Source organism: Alligator sinensis, unplaced genomic scaffold (assembly GCF_000455745.1).
Source record: "Alligator sinensis unplaced genomic scaffold, ASM45574v1 scaffold173_2, whole genome shotgun sequence".
Classification (NCBI taxonomy): domain Eukaryota; kingdom Metazoa; phylum Chordata; order Crocodylia; family Alligatoridae; genus Alligator; species Alligator sinensis.
This window is the reverse complement of record NW_005842720.1, coordinates 17,225-39,692: the sequence shown is the minus strand read 5'-3', so window position 1 is coordinate 39,692 and position 22,468 is coordinate 17,225. Positions and strand designations below refer to the sequence as shown.

Below are 22,468 nucleotides of genomic sequence, written 5' to 3'. Positions count from 1 at the left end.
TGACCAAACACCTCTACTGGCAACTGCGTGGCGCCATCCCAGCCTGCAGCCTGCCCCACCCCATGCCCTTCTGGGGTGTTGCCCCCCTCCCTGTACCCACTGGATGAGCCGCTCGCTGAGCCGGCTGTGCAGGGCTTGACCCTGCCCCCACTCCCTCCCTCACTGCTATTGTAGGAGGAGGGGGCAGATCAAGGCCCCAGCAGTGAGGGAGGGAGTGGGGCTAGGGCTGGGGCCTTGATCTGCCCCACCTCTTCCCCTCCCCACTTCCCTCCCCCACAGACTTATCTGCTGGGATAGATCTTGAGTTTCTCTTAAATTCCAAAGGTGATCTCCGACTTCAAAAGGTTGCAAACTGTAACAGGGAGCCTATGAAACGAGAGAGCAGAGATAAAAGGAAACAGCTGCAAGAGATCAGCCCCTGGAAGGGGACATGAGAGAAAGAGAGAGAAGTTTGGAATCTCCCTGTGCAGAGGCACAGAATGGGGAGCGCCTTGCTGTCCTGAGCAGAGAGACTGCCAGAGAGGTTTCATAGTAGCTAGGGTCAGGAGGGACCTGAACAGATCATCTAGTCTGACCCCCTGCCACAGGCAGGAATGAATGCTGGGTTCACAAGACCCCAGACAGGTGATCATCCAACCTCCTCTTGAATTTGCCCAATGTAGGGGTGAGGACCACTTCCCTGGGAAATTGGTTCCAGATTTTGGCCACCCTAACTGTAAAATATTGCCTTCTGATCTCTAACCTAAACCTATTCTCCATCAGCTTATTACCATTGTTATGGTAATAAGTAAGTAGGTGGGTGCCTACCTACTTACTGGATTAGACCGTGGCATCTCTATGGAACAGAGGGTCAGGACTGATCCTTCCTAGAAAAGGAAAAGGGGGATAATTAGAGGGAGCCTCAGTAGAGGCTAATCACCTAATCTAAAGATGTATAGAGACTGTGCATATCTGGGGCTTCAATGTAATGATGGTGCTATCAAAAAGGGTTAAGATAAAAACATCAGTGAGGCTTCATTTGTGGCTAATCTTTATTTATTCTCCCATCAAGGTGTGGCAGGAGAGTGCCTGAACGAATCAGAAACCCACAGGAATCCTCCTCTAACAGAGACCCCTGAATTAGAGCATTTGACAGCCAGGCTGTATGCTAATCTGAAGTGTCTCTTTTTTCTGAGCTTGACCTGTAGTTCCATCCTATAGCTGAGAGACCTTTCCTGATGTAAGTTTCAACAAAACGTTCATGTTTCAGTGAATAAGTACGTTTTTGAAGAATCATCCTTACAAAGCAGTAAGGATTTTGATAAATTTATGGTAGTCTAGGTAGGTGTAGTTTACATGAGAAGGAGCCCTAGGAAACTTTATACCTAAACCTTTTGAAATGGAAGTCTGAGAAACTAAACCCTAATCTTAGTAACTGTTCATTCTAAGCACCTTCATTCCAGCTCTCAGGGCATGTTATTTATATTAATTTAGGCTTCTTATGCCCTCTCATTGATGTATAATTTAAACATGCACTGAATTTTGCCCTCCCACATTTCTAAAATGTTTAAATTAATTAGTGAATTAGCACATCAAGGAATAGTTTTCTTTCATGCATGGAATTTTATTTTTCCATCTCTTTTTCAGTTCATCAGCATTAATGAAATGCATCAGCTCAAAACTGTTAGGAAAAATACTATTCATCTATTTAATTGTCATGAGCTAGTAATCATAATAAAAGCTTCCTCTTAAGCCATTATTTCAATGCTCTCTCATTCCATACTTGACAACTTACTCATTTGTTCTCTTTTGAGACACCAAGTCATCTAGACCATAAAAGAAGAAAATTGTCATTGGAGGATCAAATTCTGTTATCTGTAAAGCATCCCCAGCCAACTGTTACTTAAGCCATTGGTATATTTCTATTTCTGAGGCAGATGCTTCTACTCTAGTCTTTGGTTCATCTCGGGGGCTAGAGTAGAAGCCCCTGAAATAAACCAAAGGCTCAGACTTATCCCAGGCCCTGGGACCAAAAGGGTTCCTCCTAAGCTGGATTCACAGGGCTGCATTTGGACAGCAGTGTGGATTTGGGCTGGTCTGAGAAGCAGTGCACTTCTATTAGCCCACCAGACTACTGGTGGGCTGCGGATGTAACGATTCCACGGGCCATATGTTTGACACCGCTGGTTTATCTGGTTGTCCTAAAAGCTCTCCACAGGAGCAAATACTTAACTCTATTACATGTTCTTCTGGGAGAAGTTATTTTAAAAAACAAAAGAGTCTTTCCCCAGAGCCCAGAAGCATTACCAGTGAAGTAGCACGTACTGTACAAAATCAGTTCCACAAAGGGCAGATAAATGATACTTGACTAAAAAATGTGTTGTCTCTGTGATTTAAGAAGCATCTGTTAGCATGTGCAGAAATTTATATGTGGATATTTAACTCTGTTCTATAGAAATGTAGCTGGCAACAAGTTTATGTTGAAGTACAAAGGTGACAAGGAGAAACTGTTTAAGGGTGGCAGTTTTGCTGTTCAGTGTATTTCCATCATGTGCTACAAGAGGAAAAAAGTACAAAGGACATGTATCACCCTGTTTGAGAATCACTGCTCAATTGGTTGATAATTCATATTATACTCAAAAGTTCTGGAGTTAGATAATACAGGGTCAGTAGAGGAGATTGAAGGTATGAATAGGACAAGATAATAGAAAGGAGGAGTAGGAGGACTAAATTGATGAGATGCAGTTATATTGCTTCCTACTTTCCTTTCCCCCACAATGACTTTCAAGATTGTCTGTCTCTCTTTATTCTGACATCAGCAGAAAGAAAGCTAGGGCATGTTGAGAATCAGTGCAAGAAGATGGAAGCGCAACTCTCAAGGTTATTCTATGCACAAATTTCATTTCAGACTAACTCAGTTTATGTAATGCCTCTAATTAAAAAGGAATACCTGCTATTATGTTTTTCTTTCATTATTACTGCTCTGCTTCAGATGACTGGAATGTTGGGGTGGGTGGGTGTGTGTGTGTGTGTGTGTGTGTGTGTGTGTGTGTATCTTTATCTATATATATATATATATATATATATATATCTTTATCTATATATATATATATATATATGTATATATATATATATATATATACACACACACACACACACACACACACACACACACACACACACACACACACTGAAACTCTTTAACCCTTCCTGCATCATTTTAAAAAAATCCTAAAAGTCTAAAAAAAAATAATTAAATTCCCAGTGCTAAGAAAAATTCTATGAATAATATGCAAGTATCCATCAGTTACTTGACTAGAAGGATAATACCATCATATAACAGTAATGGAACCAGCGACAAAAGTCTTATAGAGATCAGAAAGGAAAATCTTCAATAGTTCTGTTAGACACAGTATCTGTTATATTTCTTGTATACTTAGCTCCCAGGGGTTATAAATGCTGTTTTTATTTGCCACCTTCCGTAGCAATGGGTTAATGTGGTGAAGAGACGGAAAAAGAACTGTCAGCTTTCTTCCATTAGTTAGCTGACAGCTGAATTTTTCTGCATGTTGTTGAGCTAAATCGTGAATCTCTGAGCTTGAATGTGTGTGAGCAAGCGACCGGTGCTTCATCAAGCTCTTTCTCTCTCTTGAAAAATTAAGTAAATTAACACAAATTACATAAAAGAATGAATTGTGTTAAACAATTAAAGAGCACACCTGAAAGGAAAACAAGACTGGTCTCTTCTGGATTCCCTGCCTTCCTGCACGCAGAACATTACTATGAGAAAGGAGCCTCTGCTTTCTGTAAGATTCATTAAGTCATACCCAGGTAAGATAGTTTCATTGACTCGTGGATTTTCCTCATCTCTCTCACCCGAAGCAGGTCAAAATCTGAACTTTTTGGGTTTTGTTCTAGGTGTTAAAGGACTGAGTCACTAAACACCAATGTAGAAATACGGTTGTGCAAGATTAAAAGGGATGCAATAAAATATGTTTCCAGCCTTAATTTTCCAAAGCAGATAAGCAGATTTTCCCCTGCACAGAGGGAGCAAAAAAAGCACCATACGGTTATACTCTTCACCAGCATTCTGCTCTTTATGGATTTTTTTCTGCCAAGTGTTGCACTAAAATGTTGAGAGAAGGGAGGTCCTGTGATGGGAAGGGTGTGGAATAGGGGAAAATGCTGCTGGAGTGTATATGTATAGTATGTGTGATGATAGGAATACTTTTGAGTGTCCTTGTTGTCATAAAGATTGTAAGTTGTAAAGATGTTCAGAAAATTATTCTTGGGATCAAATAGGAGGGAAGGATTGCCGGTATGGTGAAGTGGCTTCGTAAGTGACAATGAAGAAACATCTTGAATTAATCTTAAGAGCCAAAACCTGGCCTATTGAATGTGATTCCAAAATCTCCTTGGCTAGGATTTCAGTTCTGGATTTGAAGTGAATTGAAAGGACACTGTGGGAGGAAGAGATGCACAGAATTGAATAAAGGAAAGACTATTTCCCAGTATAAGGTAGGCATGAGGGTGCCAAGTGAACTAATATACCTAAAAACACAGACCATTTATTTGTTTATGCTGCTATGACTACTTTAGGTCCAAATCCAGTAATTGTGTTGCTCCTTAGCCTTGAGTAGCCTCTTCCTTCCTGCTTCTTCTGTTTTTATTTTATTTTTGGTGTCTGTTTCTTTAATAGACTGATTTTTAGTATTTTAACCTAAAAATCAATAACAAGGTTTAGGGCCAAATTTTATTCCTCCTGATTATCAAATAAAAATTAAATTGAAAAAGCTACTTTGTCAAAAAGTCTGGCTTTTCTCCCCACAATTTTAAATAACCTACGTAGTTTTTAGCAATAACTTTGAAGACTAACATACAAAAATGTTTCTGTTAATGGGAAGTATTCTGTACTGTATAAGGATCCTTTGGACTTTATCGTCACCACAGCAAGAAATTAGGTGAGATTGTTTTGTGTCGGTATATAATAGTCATGACAGAAAACAATAGGAAAGGAAAGATTTAAAGGAGCACAAATGACAGTTTTTAAAATAATGACTCTCAAGAAGGCACTTTTGTTTGAAAAGTGTCAATTTTCTTGTTTCCAAACAAACACTTGAAAGAATTAGCCTTCATTAGAGTGCTGTTGCTCTCAATCCAATATGTGCTCTTCAACCCAAGTGGAGCTATAAAGGCAGCGAATGAAAAAAACTCGATTAAAATACATGATGGAAAATATTAATGGGCATCTGACAACCAAAGGTCTGCTGGGCCTCTCCACTCTAAATATTGTGTAAGCATTAAATTGCAGTTATGTAGCAACATACTGCTTTGGCTGTTACAAACAAGACCTTTTGAACATCTGTGATGGGCAGTGTTCCAGCTCAAGACGGAAGGATCCCTGCCTGCCAAACCAAGCTGGCAGTGAAGAAAGTGGGAGAATAATCTTTGTTATAATAATCAAATATATAATCAAAGCATTTGCTACTTCTTTGAATGAGTAGACTTAAGTTTTTTAGTTTATTATCTCAAGTTGATGTCATGTATAAATATATAGTTTCAGAGGTTCCACTAGGAAATTTTACCATTATTTTAGCTCTTAAAGTGCTAAACTCCAGTTGGCACATTAAGTTACATATTACATAATGTAGGAACTTCCATTAGCCCAGCAAAACAAGTACACAAATTTTGGTTATGTGTAGCTTTGGGCTTTAGGCTAGCAAGGATTAGGTTATATCTGATAGACTAGATTTACAAGCCACAGTCGCCAGAGGTCTTGGTGATCCCTGGAAAGGGGGCTGGTTACACAGTGCTGCTTCTCCTCTCTGTTTTTAGCTGCTAAATGATATTAAAAGAAACTGCAGATGCATTAAGTACTTTTATTCTTTTATGTGGCTTATTAATGTAATTGTCACAGGGATGTTTTGTAAGTATGCATGAGAATGAGGACAATCTGTGCACCTTCCCACCTATTTCTAATAGCAGTTGTAAAAAGTGGAGGTTCCTGAGATGGCTTCTTTTTCAAGATATAATTTACATGATGGAAAAAAATATGAGAACCCCTGTGGTATAAAAGAGGAAGGATGATCTTATTAAGACAGTGGAATAGAATTTGGAAGAGCTGACTTCAGTTTTTGACTGTCATAGCTTCCCTGTGACTGAAAAAACTGTTTCTTTATGACTGAGTTTCCTATGTACAATACAGGGCAATGATGCTATGGTAGTAGAGGATGGGTACAGTCTTAAGTTCATTTAAAGTATTATTTAATTCATTGAAGATTCATTAAACAATTAAGTAAATTCTTCAATTCTTCAGGTAGCTCAACTTGAAATAGATGGAGACGTTTCATATGGTAGATGCTAAGTGCCACATAGACATAAATTGAATTTAGCTTTCACAGCTAAACTTCCTAATCACTAACTAAAAGTACAAACAAACCTGAAAATCCTCTTAAGCAGAAACTTAAAACTAAATCAAATGCTTTATATAGCAGTAAAAGGAGAGGCAGTTTTAAATGGGTATGTTTTTTGAGCATATGTAGAGCTTCTTTTTAGAGCCTGATCAGATCCCTGCTACGTATGAGCCTCTGCATTAGGGTGTTGGATCAGGTCTTCAGCATTGTGTTTCCAGGCTGATCTGTAGTACATAAGTAGAGGGAATAATCTATCGTTAGGCTTCTGGAAATTCTAGATGAAATTCCATTCTCTTTGGCCACAGCAACAACTGAAGAGCAAAAAGAGCCAAGCTACCACTGGTAGTGGAGGGGAACAAATTGGAAAAGAATCAAATGATCATCCTTCAATTCAGTAAGTTGCTTATATATGTTAATAGTTTTTAAGTAGGCATTTATTAAGACAGAATACGTAATTGTTTCATAGTTTGTGAAAAAACAAAAACAGACACTAAAAACATGTATTTTTTATATTTTATTTCCCAAACTGCAATGCGTCCTCAGAGGTGTAACAGAGTAGTTTTGCACCCTGGGTTTCTACGTGCAGAACAAGCCATGTGTTGTGGTTTTGGGAACGTGATAGAGATGTCTTCAGTAGTTCTGGCCCCTTGCAGCCCTTCCACTCCATGGCACAGAGGGGTAGATTCTACAGTCCTCCCATAAGAGACAAGGCTGTTCTTGTCCTTACCTCTGTTGCTGAGGGAAGAGTAGGAGCCAGATTCCTAGAGATGTCACAGCAGGATGTCCTGGGCAAAATACCTAGGAAAATGTGTGTACAAATGGAAATGCAAAAGGTACAGGCATGGTTCAAGGTTTGGGAGACTGTTGCTCTGAAGTTCACAATAGGACTGATGGCTAGGAGCAGATGGGATGTACCTGGTTAATATGTTGTTTTTTTCCCTTTCAGGATCCTAAAGAAAGTAAAAAGTACCTTTTTAATTTACTCTCGTATCCAAAGATCTGTCTGCACCAATATGCACTCTTCTTATTTGGGGAAATTAATTTAAAAAACAAACAAAAAAACCCACTGGCCTGACACCTTATGTTTTGGTAAATGTTAAAGATGAAGTGTTATTCTTGGATTTATAAGGGTATATGTGCATGTTTCTAGTTGTGTTCCTTTATAAGCACAAAGTCATCTGAAGAAACTATTTTGTTGTACTCATTCTGTGAGTTAAGTTTTGTGTGAGAACATACTACACTAATTTTTTCATTACCTGTCAGTTTCTACTCTCACTTATGCTGATGAAATCTCAGCCTTCAGTTGGCATAAACAGACTCCACTATCTTTTCTAAAAAGGTTATCCTTCTCACAGAATGTTTTCTTGGAATAATTAACTTTTTTGTAAATTAGGGGTGTGTCCTTACATATGGCAGGAGCAACAATAGAGTACTACTTGCAAAAAAAAAAGTCAGTATTGCCATGTTGTGGTAGAACTCTTACCAATTTATGTGGGAGAACATGATGAAATCTTACTTTAAAACAAAATGTAAATATGAACAGGCAAAAATTAGCCATTTTTCCTCTGAGGAAAAAAAATGCTGTTTGCCTGCAAAAATGTACTTTAAGCTTTGCTGAAGAACAAAAAACATTTGTGATGGAATTCTCAAATGTTTAACTTGCTTTGTTATATTTGTGTTGTTTGTTGGGAATAAGGTTATATATCCTAGAAGGTTATTGTTAGGTTAATTAGTTCACAGGTATATGGTAGGTTAGAGATGTGCCATGTTTGTGAAGTGCCAAAGATACTAGTAAATGTCACATGCCCAATTTCACATGCACTGGTGGGAAAATGTAATCTATGTGGCTAAGAGTACAAGTTTTTCACTTTGAAATTTTTGTATGTAAGAGAAGTTGAGGTAGTATTCTTCCTTTTCTAGGATTAACAATTTCCATTTTTTTTTCTGAGTAAACCAAAGGTAACTGATCTAGGAAGCGATAATATTGAAATAATGTAATATTAGATAATGTTGCAAAGAAAACTGGGCATCTGTCTATACTGAAAGAAGAAAAAAAAAGGAATTGTAATACAGAAGTATCAGAAAAATCATGTAGTTCCACCATGCCTGTATACACTTAATATTTAATTTGCCTGGTTACAGCAGTACCCAGATACCTATACCTCTACCATAAACTATGTGTAATCATTCATTAATTCATACATTTTTCAAAGCATGTTCTGTAATTGGGAACTTATTTAGGTTTTTTTTGATGGTTTTAGAGCGTTCATATTTTGGAGCGGAAGGCTTCATCTGGAAGTACTGATCAATCTATAAGCAAGCAACTACTGGAAACAGATCCTGTCTCTCTATCAAAGGTAAACAAATGAATCTGACACTGTTTCAACCTTCCATACTTCTATAATAAAGGCTTTAACTATCAACTTTTTCATGATGGCTTTAGTAGCTGGGCTATCAAGTATGTTCCGATCATAGCCCTACAGTTTCTGGTTCCTCAAATGCAACTGGATTCAAGTATGCCTTAACACATTGGAAGAGATTATTTTTGGTAGAGTTTTTAGTAACAAAATTTAAGTTTTTTATTTCATTTCACTTCAAATGGAAGATATCACTAAGAAGAAGTACTCACATTGTTACTAGGAATAGTGTCCTAAATCACTGATAAGAACTGGGGGTGGATTTAGGAGGGGGCACTGATGCATTTGCACCTGCTCCCTCCTCCTCCTCCTCCTTCCCCCTGCTTTGATTCCTGTTCTACCCAGAGTTTAAAACCAACTCCTGGCAGTAGCAGCAGCATTTCTAGTCAGGCAGTGCTGAGGGAATCAGTTGTTGTTTCATATGTGATCATGCACCTCACCATCTACATCCCATTTTCAAAATTCTAGATCTGTCCATGCTAATGATGTTGTTCATGAAAACACAGCAGATGTGAGATTCTCCTTTATTAGGCAGTTTTAGCAGGGAGAAGTAGTTTTACTATGGAAGGCTAGGACTGCCCAAAAAGTCTTGGGGGAGACCTGTCTTCCAGGGTAGTATTGACTAATACAACTGGAGAGGCAACACATGCAATCCCTGGAAGAGGGAATTTTTGGGTGTATAGCTTTACAATAGACCTCTCTCCGGTTGACTTTGAAGAAATACTGATAAATTCTGGAAAGACTGCAAATACAGCTGGGAATCGTTGTTTGACAAGTGCATTCCAGCCATATCACTTTTACTCCAGTCACACTTCTCTTTTTTCTCTCTGTTTTAGCACCTGGAGGGTGGAGGTGGGGATAGAGTGGTACAAGAGCCCTTTTGGTAGTTTCCTATTGGATATGCACAGATTATAGTGAGCCTCATTGCAAGAATCAGGATTAATGGTCTGATTATGAACTTTTTGCACCAAAATATATCTACCCATACTGCACAGGCAGTCCTTGACTTACAACGTTTCACACTTACAATGTTTATAAATTGACATCCCATTTCAACTTTCTGACATCAGTTTTGACTTTACAAGTCTTGATCCGATGCCATGCCATGCCAGCGAACAAGTTCGTTGCATCACCCATCTCCCTGGAGAACTTCCTGTCCAAACTTCCTTGGACACTTTCTTTAAGAAAGCAGACAAGACTCCAGAAAAACCTGCAGCCAAGACTCCTGAGGAGACTCCAGCCAAGAACCCTTCAAAGAGTCCAGCCAAGAGCCCTTCACAAAGTCCAGCAAAGTCACCTCAAAGAAGTCCTTCCAAATCAATATGATTGCTATTTACAATATAAATACATTAATGTAGCTATATTACTCATCTGTAATTGATAGAGTACAAAATTCTGGGGTATTTTGGGTGAAAATAGGTATCAGGCCTTGGTTCAGGAACCAATCCCATTTATAACATTGTTTCATATGAGAAAATTGGTTCCGAGTTACAACGTTTCAACTTAAGACAGTTTTCAGGAACCAATTGTGTTGTAAGTCCGAGGGCTGCCTGCATACATATATGTATGAGTTCTTGTTGAAAAATACTTCTTGCTGAGGTGACCTTGCAACAGCAAATCTTGTAAAGGAGAAATTAGTGTTGTGGAGAATCAGTAGATACAGGTTCAGAAATTCTGTACTTACCTCCTCAGGATAATTGGTTTAAATCCCCCCCACGCCCTCAACTTGTAAGTGTGTATTAAGGAGAACCTTTGCAAAATAAGAGTTCTGTGATGGGAGAAGAAGGAATAACCATCCCAAAGTAAGCATATAAAAACAAACTGCTGCTATTCCTCAAAAAGTATGCTACACACAGGCAAGAACTGAGACATGCTAGTTAAGGTTTCTGTAGAGAAAGCTGAATTAGGAATACACTTGCAAGAAAAATTGCTTCTGTTATTACTTTTTTGTTTAAACGAGTGGTATTTGACCTTTTTTCCCAGCGAGCCATATGGATAATGCCAGGTGCATGCTGATCCAGGTCGTGGTCCTGGTTCAGCACTAGGGGAGGGCATGGCAGGGACCCCTTTGGCTGAATGGAGGGGGGCAGGGGGACAGCCTGACTGTAACCTGGCCCTGCAAAGGGGAAGGAGGACAGAGGATGTGACCTAGTCTAAACCTGGCCCTATTGGGGGGAGGGGCATGGGCCTTGGCCCAACCTCGCCCTGTGTGGGGAAGGGGGCATGACCTGACCCCAAACCCACCCCATGCGGGGGGGTTGGGGGCGGGAGGGAGAGGGAAGGAGGTATAGCCTGGCCCCAAACTGGCTCCAAAGGTGGGGTGGAAGGGGCACAGCAGCCCCAACTGGCCCCATGGGAGGTAGGAGGTAGCATGGCCCAGCTCTGACTTGCCAGGGGGCTTGAGGTTTGGGGATTTGGCAGTGGGGGAGAGTGGCTGTACTAATTACCACCACTCCCCTGCTGCTAAATTTCCCAACTCTTGGGGAATCCTCTGCACTGGATGCCAGTGCTCCATGGATTGCGTTTGCCCCACAGGCCAAGGTTGAGCACCCCTGATTTAGACCACTGTTTCTTAACCTTGTTTTGTTTTAAAGTGAAATATTTTTGTGATATGCAACACTTACTGTAAAATTAAGAGGGCACTAGAAGATCAGTGATAGCTGGTAAAAGTATAAGTATCCAAGAAGTGTCTTACTGGGTCCATCTAGCTCAGTATTGTGACAGTGGCAAGTGGGAGATGCTTTAGAGGGAGAATATATGAATAGGACACATCTAGAGTGATTCTTCCCTTCTCATACTGCCCCTGGCAAAAACCATAAAACTCACTTGAGTGCATGTTTTGAGTGGTTGACAGGGAATAAGTTTCTTCCTTTAGATTATTGTATATTTTTAGTGCCTTTTGACCTTCCTTGTCCCCTGATCGCCTTTCATGATTCCGTTCAGTCAGACACACAAGTTGAGAAAGCATTTTGTTTACTTCATAAAAGTGTTGTTATATTTAAGCAGAGCTTGCTGATCAGAGTGGCCATAAGTTAAAGGCAATACCCTTACAATCTTTGCACAAATACTTCATATTTTTTATTTTCTTTACTGCCATGTTTCCAACATAGTGTGCCAGAATTCTGGTATGACTCATGTACATCAGGGATGTCAAACTTATCTGGCCTCACAGACTGAACGAGTGGTGTAGTGCTTGTCCATTTACCTCCCTCCCCCACCATGCTGGATCCAGTACATGCAGTGCCTACTCCAGCCGGTCTGGGGTTGTGCTGTACCCAGTACCTGTGCAGGCTGGTATGAGATGCACACCTCATGCGGTGCCCACTCAAGCTGGTCCAGGACCTGTGCTGCACATGGTGTGTGCCCTGGACCAGGGCAGGTACTGTGTGTGGCAGAGTCCCGGATCCACTGGAGTGGTTTCCACATTCAGTTTAGTCCTGCTTGAGCCAGAGAAGGTGCAGCATGGTCCCAGGCCCTGCATACGGGGCTGGTCCAGTGCATGCCATGGGCTGCATGCAGCACCAGTGGCTAGATGATAGGGCTCTGCAGACTGGATTTGGTCTGCAGGCTGTATCTTTGACACCCTTGCTGTAATCATAATTCATGATGACTGGTAAAGTTGACTGGGGGAAGTGGATTGCCTACCTTCAAACACACATAAATATGAGAACTAGTAGAGTACATACATTAAGAAATGATATAGAGCACATCAATTGAATCCTCATATTTACATTTCTTGTAATGCAATGAAATTTTACAGTAGGAAATTTTAAAAGAAATTACATTTTTCCTAAGGCACAACTAACTTGTAAAACTCTGGAATAATATATCATGGAAGGAAACACAGAGTCTAAAGTGGTTAAGAAGGACTTGTCTCATCTAGTTATCACATGCTGTATAGCTTGATTATTAGTCAACCCCAAATATAAATTCACCCTGCATTTTAAGGTTCAAGTTAAGGAAAAATAGATGTGTACATTTTAGCACATGTGCTTTGATTTTCAAATATTTTAAAATTTAAGATCAGATGTTTTTAGTTTAGGGCTAGACATTTTTAAGATCATTCATCTTTTCTGGATAATAAATAGAAAGGCACTGTGTTAGGGAGTAGGGGAGAAAGTGTGATATGCCGAATTATCCTCTCCAGCATGTTGGCAGTGGTGCATATGACCCTGTGCACATGCTTAAATCAGTGGAATGTCGAGTGGTCCCACATGTATGTTGATTGTGACTTTTATTCTTCTTTTTGAGCAAAAGCAGGGCAGATCTAAAATTTGGAGCGATTCAATAATTGGCTATTTTAGATGGTTTTTTACACATTCCTTAGTAAAGGTTGGCTTTGACTGCTGTCAGGGACAGGAGACTTGACTGGATGGACCACTGGCTTGATTTGCTCTGGGAATGATGAACATGTCTACACTACAAACTTGCCATCCCAGATATTAGTGTCCTCAAACATGCTTCACTGCTGTATTGCTGTTGACAGTGTTCATCACTCCAGCTGCAACACAGAGCAAAACTGAATGCTGCTTTCAATTCAAGAGGTAGCCCCTGCAGATCATTACAGCAGGTTTGAATGTGCTGCTGTCTCACAATAAGTGCACTGTATACGTGTCCTGTGTTTCTGTGCAAACCTGCTAATATGTGCCCATAATTTACCCATGAATGTGCTTCAGTTCTTTGCATAATACAGTATTTCTAGGAGAAAGAATAATCTATATAAGGGTTATTGAGTAGTGACTGTTGGTGAATCCAGAAGTGTAACTTGCAGACCATGTCCTTGCCTCCTTCACCCTGTTAAACCCTTCTGTAGATCTTGCCATGAAGCATTCACAGAGAAATACCTGTACAGTTTTCTCAGTGGTCAAAACTGTGGAGGAGACCTCTTTTGTTCTGTGCTTCTGCTTCTGTGTACAGATTTGCTAGAGTACACATCCTGATCACAGACTTTGACTTGATTTCCATATTATACTTAGTGTGAATTGCCAGTTCATAGGGCACAGTCCCATCTTGTTCAAATTGGAATGTACAAATAAAATAAAAATTATTGCCTGATTTAATGGGTCAGATATTTTAAGAGCCCACTTGTATTTCATTGCCTGAATAAGGGCCATATTTCCTGAAGGTTCTCAAAACCTAGCAGTTCCCAGTACTCATGGTCATGTTTGGCATAGACTAACATCCTGAGCTCTTTTGAAAATCTGACTACGTATTTTGATGCCTAAATGATTGCTGAGCTCATTTGAAAGTCTGTCTCCCAAGCATGTGTTGAGTACTTGAAAAACTGAGCCAGGTAGTATGGATAGTTTCATAAGATATATGTATTATTATTACATGGTAAATGTGTTTTATACTCTCCTCAGGAGCCTGACAGCTGGGAAATTATAGAGGGACTGAAGATAGGGCAGACTAACGTCCAGAAGCCAGACAAACATGAAGGTTTCATGCTGAAGAAAAGAAAATGGCCTTTAAAAGGTTGGCACAAGGTAAATATATCATAGAAAACTCAAGGGATTGTAAGTCTGGGCAATTAAAAAAGATGTGGAGAAAAACTTAGAGAAAAAATTGTACTTTGCATGCACAAGAACATGCGTGCGCACTCCCTCCCCTCCCCCTTATATATATCTCCACACCTATATATTTATGTGTGTATGCATGTATTTTTTCCTTCCGAGGATGTGAAGTGTTGGTTGTATACACAGCCTTACAGCCTCCAGTTTAGATTACTGTAGTGACTGCTACATACATAATGATATACTTCAAGGCCAGTTTAAAGCAATAGCTAGAGGAGCAGGTATTTAATTGCTTGGAAAAATTAACTATATAATAACTAACACCTCTTCTTCATATTATTGATTTCTAAATGTTTACCAAGGTGTTTATTTTGACAAAATAAAGCTCTACCAATAAAACTCTCTCAGATTGCCTCCACTGCACAATGCTTCATGGAAACAGAAATAAACTAAGGGGCTTTTGAAAACTCTTCAGATTTAAATATTTGGGACTGGGCAAGATGTTCTTAAGGAAGTGCTCTTATAGTGGAATTTGCTTCCCTTTCTGCCTGCAAAAGGTATAATGTAAAATGCTCATCTCAGGTGGACCTATAAAAGTGTAAGCAATGGTGTGGCACTATCTTGAGGAGGCAGGCAGTTTAATTTTTATTGGTTGTGTGTGTTTTAATTGTTAAATACCTATGTTGCCAAATAATCATGTGTGCTAGGATGGGCATAAGATATTCTATCATTCAGCTACTAGTTGCTCAGTTGGCTTATATGGCCACCTATTAAATAAGAGAAATAGCTATATGGCTACCTCTTGGCTGAGAAAGTGCTGTCAGAAGAGGAGAGCTGATAAAGAAACAACCTAATGGGATGTGTAAGAAAGTATAGGATTAGGCAGATTCCCTTATCTTGATATATGCCAGGTTAGGCTCCCTTGCACTGGTATGTGTAATTTTAAGGGACTCCACCAGATTTAGTTTAACGAGTTTACTTGACTTGGTTTATACATTACTTCTGAAGGAGAGTTTGTGAACCACCTTCCTCACGTGGATAAACAATTACTCATGCTGATAGTTGATTCTGAATGCGAGTGTCTTAGATGCAGGGCATTCATGATCTGGCCGTAGGTCTTTATCTGTTTTACATTTCACATACAAATATGACCTCAATTTGTATTACAGGATTGTGGATTCTAAACGATTTTAAGGTATTGGCTGTATGATGTGCAGCCTCTGTAGGAATGCTATAGAGTGCACTTGTATGAAAATTCACAAGGCAGTAAGTGCTGTATCAGTAATTCACAAGTGATAGCCTAATAGTTATAACCTAATTTTGTGCATGTGGCACAGGTCATTCTGAAGGATCTCAAAGTGTTTTGGTAATATAACAGTGTTTGGAATATTAAAATTGATGTATTACTTTAGGCAGCTCAGAAATGCAGCAAGCTGAGGAGTGAAATTCTCCAAGTGTTTCTCTGCAAAGTTCAACGCTACACAACTGTTAGAATAGGAAATGAAGGAACAACACTTTATTCAATCAAAAATTCAGGAGAACTGTAGGGACCCTAAATTAGATGACACTAATATGACTATTCTTACAATGCTAAGGGATCATTAGTGACCATAAGTAGTTAAAGAAAACATGTTTTCATGTCATTCAAGAAATTATATTTCCAGCAACATGGTATCTTCTCATACCATGTGAGACATTGGTGCCACCTGCTGAGTCATTGAAGCAGCATCAGCAGCTGTTTCCAGAGATCTTTTCTCCAAATATAGACCTTGTCCATGCTGATAAGAGTTAACAGTCTTACAACACAAGAAGTGTGTCTTTCCTTTCCATCTGTGATTCTTCAGAGGGTTTGTCCAAAGTAGGATAAAATGTATTTTTTTAATCTGTTGTTTAAAATGCAGTAATATACAACTTGTCCTTCTTGCACAGGATTTTTAAAATGAGTTGGGGCCTATCTAGGCTAGGCTGTAAAGAAGTGATGTTAGCATGTGCTAACATGACATGTTTTAAAAACCTACTTCAAGGCTGGCATCCAGCCCATGAGCAGTTAAAAACCTTGTTCAGGTCTGTCCCATTGACAGTCTGTGGGTTGCAGCATCACCAGAGCTTGTACTGCCTGTGGTGATGACAGCAACAGGGGAGGTCTTGTGCTGCCCACATGATGGTGAGGGGGAACAGAGATTGTATGGGCCACGTGGCAAGGGTCCTGGAAGCCCATGTGACATGTGGTCCATTCATTGTGTGGCTTGGCACCTGCAACTGGTATGGCATGCAGCCCCTGGCCACTCAGAAGTTGGACAGCTCTGACCTACTTAATATTAAGTGTACACAGGTTAAGTTAGCTTAGTTAAGGCCCAGGAATCCCCCAGACTTCATCTTGACCAACTGGGGGATATTAAAGTCCTCTCTAGTTTGTCCTTAATACAGTTTCAAAATGTGTTAATTAACACATGCCAATAACATATCTTATGTCCTAGTCCAGACAAATCCTCAGACCTGCTCTCTGCCTATCCCTTGCAGTGGCTGAGGTTATGTCTACCCAGCAAAATCAAGGTGAGATTGTAGTACAGAGAGTTATACCTATGATGGACGTAATTTAGCTAACCCAAGTTACAATCACAATGAAGACATAGGATCACAACAAACATCCTCAGGGTCCCTAGAGAAGTTGTGGTCTAGTGACTTTTTCATCTGAAACCCATACCATCCCATCTTCACTAATTTTGTTAAAATGGTATGCCAAAACGTCAGCCTTATGAACTGAAAGTAAGAAATTATCCTCAAATACTGATTCTTCCTAAGAAAATTTGTGGGAACAAAGTTTGGAAAAGGAAAGAAACCAACCTGTCTTTGCTTACAAGATGTTTGGTGCCAAAAAGAAATGAATGCAGGTAATGATGTTTGTAGTACTGGGTGCTGATTACTAAGGGCTGTGGAATAACAACTCTTTCATAGATGAGTTATTTTACATAGTTAAAAAGCTGTTTGATCACTAAGAAGACACTGTCTCCTTCTTTTCACACTGCAGCGTTTTTTTGTCCTGGATAATGGCATGTTAAAATATTCAAAGTCACCAATTGACGTAAGTATAACTGAAGTATACCTGGATATTTAATCCATTGTTAAAGTTGGATCAAAAGCTGAGCCTACTGTGTGATTAAGTCTCATTTGTATGCTTTGGGAACTTAAGGTAGCACAAAGTTGAGTATTGTGGCTGCTGGGTTCAGAATGGAGCACACTGCTTTTTGTGGCAGAGTTCTGTGCATGTTCTGCATGGCTTGAGCCTTACAGATGAGAGGTGTAAGGCCAGGATAGCTGCTTCCCCTTACAGTGTTCTTCCTAATAATCCTGCATAAACTGGTGTCATTGCAATGCCATCCCACTTTACTCACTTACCTTCCCTACAACTTTGGAGTGTGGCTTATGAGGAAACCAGGTTAGTGCACAAGGCATTGTTCAGGCTTTCAGAAATGAATCTAGTCACCTATGAATCCAGTATAACCTGAGTGTGAAAGCTAGAACATCTCCAGAAGAGGAAGGAATCTCTGCAGGTAAAAATTAAGTTACCAATATTCTTCATGGAAAATAATACACAGGAGGGAAGACATGGTCTAAAGTTACTCTTTTTTTATTCTGAGGTAAGATAGATCTAGCCTTGTTACACCACTAAAGAGCAAATTCTGTTCACCTGAGGATCCTAATTAATACAGTAACAGACACAAAGAAAACATATAATTAAAACCTGGTTGGCCAGGGATTTAAGGATTATTTTTCTATCTCGTTTACAATTAAATATGATGGGTGAGAAATTAAGACTAAATCTATGTCCACTGAAACTGCCAGCTTATGCCTGTGGCCTCTTTTTAATCAATTCAGCAAGTTAATTACATAGATAATCGTTCTGAATATTACTCAAATACAGCTTCTACATTTCTGTTTAAATGTGATACGTTGTGGATGCTCCAATTTCTTGGAGTTAACCAACATGCATTTTAGGCCAATTTCTGTCCTTCACTCTGTTTATAGTAAGAGTGTCTTTCTTTGGCTGAGAAATGTGTGTATGAGCAAACTAGAATATAGTAAAGATCTGTTCCAGAGAAGAAATTTCCCTCCACTGACTTGTATGAAATAGTAATTTATTTCAGAAAGTGCCTTGACTGATTAGCTTGACTGATTAGCTCTTTACGATAATTTTTAACTCTTTGCTTTTGATGTTAATAAAAATCAGTAATTCAAAGTAATGGCTTTGTCTCCCTGCAGTCATCTTGTAGAGGTACTAGGGCTAGCTTTAAACCATCTAATTGGGGTACTGACAGCAGTCTAGCTGTGGCAGGACAGAATTCAGGTTGCACTTATTTACCTTGTTTCCCATGTACCTTTTAGTTATACCATTGTATAAGCCAGCAAGGCTGTTTATTGGAATTGACCCTGTAATGAGCTCTCCTTGGAAGAGATTCTCTTTCTGTAAACAAACGAGGAATCCTGCTTGACTATACTGTTTAACATTAAAATCTTCTCTACTGCTACAGCACTAAGCATATATTCAGTTAGAGACAGTAAAGAAGGTTTTGATGTTACTAATCTCTTCACATGTCTTCTGATTACAGATACAGAAAGGCAAGGTACATGGAAGCATTGATGTTGGTTTATCAGTTATGTCAATTAAAAAGAAAGCTCGTAGAATAGACCTTGATACAGAAGAGCACATATATCACCTGAAGGTGAGCAATAGTGAAACCAATTTTTCTTCTCTTTTTATTAATAAGGCAAATGTTTAAATAATAGGTACAAGGCATGAAGAGAACCATGATATCTTTCTGAATGTCTTGTTGACTCTGACCCTTCTTTTAGGTGAAGTCCCAGGACTCATTTGATGCATGGGTGTCAAAATTGCGCCACCACAGATTGTATCGTCAGAATGAAATTGTAAGATCACCAAGAGATGCTAGCTTCCATATATTCCCTTCAGGCTCTACTACAGAATCTTCACCAGCTGCTAATGTTGCTGTATTAGACGGAAAGGTATGTAGCATCCCTTCTCTGGAAACTTAACTTAAAATTAATGTAATATTTATAACTGGCAGATTCCCTGATGAGTACTGCTGGTACATGCTGGTGTGGCTTGCCAGAGAAGGATCACCAACGTGGGTACCACCGCTGCAGCTTTCATTAGTAGGTCTTCTTTACAGATCCCAGTAGAGCACTAAGCTTCCCATTAAAGCTATGCATACTCTTCTTAGCCAACAATGATTGATTTGGCCTTTTATTGTTGTATAATGATTGTCTTCATCAAAACTGTTTTTCCTCCCAATGGTCAGCAAGTACTGTTTCTTTATGGTGCCTCATGTTTCCTTTTCAGTACACTGTTGTAAAATGATGCGTCTCAAGGCTTGAAAAATGGTGTCTTGTATGCCATTTAAATTCAAGTATATAGTTTGGTATTTCAGAGTAGAAAATGTAGACTGTCGGTCATCAGTATATCCAGTTGTGTAGTGGGGGGGCAGGGAAGACGGGGCAGGGGCAGCAGCGCTGGGGATCACCCTTGTCGTGTCGTGGTGGGGCAGGGGGTTGGGGTGGGCATAAACATAGCACTGCAGCAGTTGGTGCTGCCCCAGGTGTCACATGGCTGCCTGCAACATGGAGCTGCCTGGCTTTGCATCTGTGTATATCAGCACATTTTAAATGATCTTGTTTGTTTTAGGTACAACAAAATAGCTTCCCATGGCAATCTCCTATACCATGCAGTAATAGCCTTCCTGCAACATGTACTACTGGTCCAAGCAAAGTAGCAGCTTGGCTACAGGACTCAGAGGAAATGGACAGATGTGCAGAAGGTCAGTCTCACCTGTGCAAGCCCTTCTTTACAAGATAGATTTCTTGCTCATAAACAATAAAGAACTAAGATGGTTAAAAAAAATTATATATAATAGCCCTTTAAAATGATTAGTTATCATTGCATGTATCGTGTTTGGCTTTTATTTTTTTATTATTTAACAATCTGAAGGGATAAACTAGGTCATGCTCTGCCTTTTCACCCTGAAGTTGATCCTCAATCAGGGTGCCCATGCAGAACCCTACAGTGCCTTAAGAGCCTTTCAAGGGCAACATGCAATATTAGCACTGGGAGGGGTACAAGCATGATTTTCAAGATAGGAATCCATAGTTTTAAAAACGTTCTCACCTGTTGTGGTCTCTTTGAGTTCTTTGCAACAGGGTAATTGCTCTATTATTTTTCCATAGTCAAAAAGCAGGTAAAAGCTAAGAGCTGGAATTTTTCTGAGAGGTACTTGCAAGTCTACAAAGGTTGGGAACCACTGATCTAGTGAGATGAAGAGGTGCTCAGCATTTCTGAAAATCAGACTACTTGTTTAGGTGCCAAAGGCAGAATTAAGTACCTAATTCTGAATACTCTAACTTTAAGATTTAGCCTTGTTGTTCATCTAAAATTTACTGCATCAAAAGCACTAGACTAAATACTTATGGGTTTTTTTATCTTTAAATAATATAAATGGCATAGTTTGACTTTAATTCACTTCAGTCTCCCAAAACATGAAATATAGTAAAAAGCAGAAGGAAAACAGGAAACTTGCTCTTGATCTATTATTGTTCATGGTTTAGACTTTTTCTGGCAAATGTTATTCAGATATCTTCATATGTCTAACAAAGCTTAATGGCTGGCAGAATTAAATATGCAGTGAATGAAATGACTGGTAAATAAAGAAACTCGGAAGAATAACAGGCAGTGAAGATCACTTTCTGAAGCAAGTTAATCAGCCAGTGTCAGCATAAATCTGATACCTAATAAAGATACTTAAATCTGAGTGGTTGGAGTCTTATAAGCAAATATAGGCAAAGTTGCCGCCGGTGCTTATCTGCATGTTAAATGTAATGCACATGCGTAAGTGTTGGCAGGATTGGACCGGAGTTGCAGCAGACCCTGCTGACTTATGGGAGCAGAGAAGACTATGGCTCCCTGCAGGCTGCACAGGAAGACGGAGAGCAGCCTTTTCTGGTGCCCCTCCTAGTTCCATTGTGCAGAAGGATGAAAGTAACAATTGGTTTATAATCCTCATTATGAAAACTAGACAGGATCAAGGAGCTAATGCCAGTCTTTGTTTTGTGTTTATAGTTTTGTGGTTCCGCTGACATGTGATACCATAGTAAAAAATGTCACTGAGCCAAAGTACCTAATATGTTTTCTTTTCATATATATTAGACCTTGCACACTGCCAGTCAAATCTTGTGGAACTTAGCAAACTTCTTCAAAATCTAGAAATACTACAGAGAACTCAGTCAGCACCAAACTTCACTGACATGCAGGTACGTGTATTTGAAAAACCGGTTCAGTTGCACTCATCATTAGACATCTGCAGGTTTGAAACATTTTTCTCTGTATGTTAGGGGATATGCAGAGATACTTTTAAGTCAGACTAGTTTGTGTTCTGGAGTCAATATCCACACACACTCTTGTACTTTGGACTGTACCAGTATAAACTTTGAAAAACATGTTTCTGATAAAAAGATTATTTTATTAATTGGTGGCTGGTTTTGGTTATGTCCTTTGTTTAATCAGGGTCAAAACTTGCTGAGAATAGAAATAAAAATAAAAGTAAGTAACATCGAAAGTATGCTCAATTTTGGCAGTTTGCTTTATAAAGTACATTTACATAACAGTAAAATGTAAACTTTAAAGGGGAGAAGAGACCCAAACCAGCAAGTTGTCAGACCTGCCTTGTGCTTTTCCAGCAAATTGTGAGAGTTGTTGTTGCTCAGCATTTGCATTATGTTGATAATTGGAAAAGGAAGAGGCCAGATGATGTACCAAACATCTGGTGATTTTTGTCATGGACTTCAGTGACAGCAACAAGTCCATAATTCTGGATCGTTTTTACCTCGTCCTTACTTATGTAAAACACTCTTTGAATGCAATAGGGATGACGTTATGACCCCACTAAAGTGAAAGAAAGTGTTGCCATTGATTTCAGTGAGGCCTAGTTTTCACTCAGTAATAAGAGTAAATAGTGATTTAAGGATTTAGGATTTGGCCCTAAATATTATGTGCTAACAAAATATACTTAGAATATTGTTATATATAGTCAGATCTATGCAGCCAATTTGTTTCTAATGTAAGTGGTTTTACGTTAGT

General features: G+C 39.3%; 1 protein-coding gene across 1 annotated transcript in view; it reads left to right on the top strand.

The window, feature by feature from the left end:
• The window catches only part of LOC102380514 (oxysterol-binding protein-related protein 6-like), a gene marked incomplete at its 3' end in the record, with an annotated part of 52,850 nt that overhangs the window by 18,971 nt on the left and 11,411 nt on the right, over positions 1–22,468 (top strand). The window contains exons 3-9 of the mRNA XM_006034289.3: positions 8,654–8,749; positions 14,173–14,295; positions 17,351–17,404; positions 18,930–19,043; positions 19,174–19,344; positions 20,024–20,156; positions 21,539–21,642. Of these exons, the coding sequence (XP_006034351.1) occupies positions 8,654–8,749; positions 14,173–14,295; positions 17,351–17,404; positions 18,930–19,043; positions 19,174–19,344; positions 20,024–20,156; positions 21,539–21,642 (795 nt within the window). The remainder of the gene's footprint in view (positions 1–8,653; positions 8,750–14,172; positions 14,296–17,350; positions 17,405–18,929; positions 19,044–19,173; positions 19,345–20,023; positions 20,157–21,538; positions 21,643–22,468) is intronic.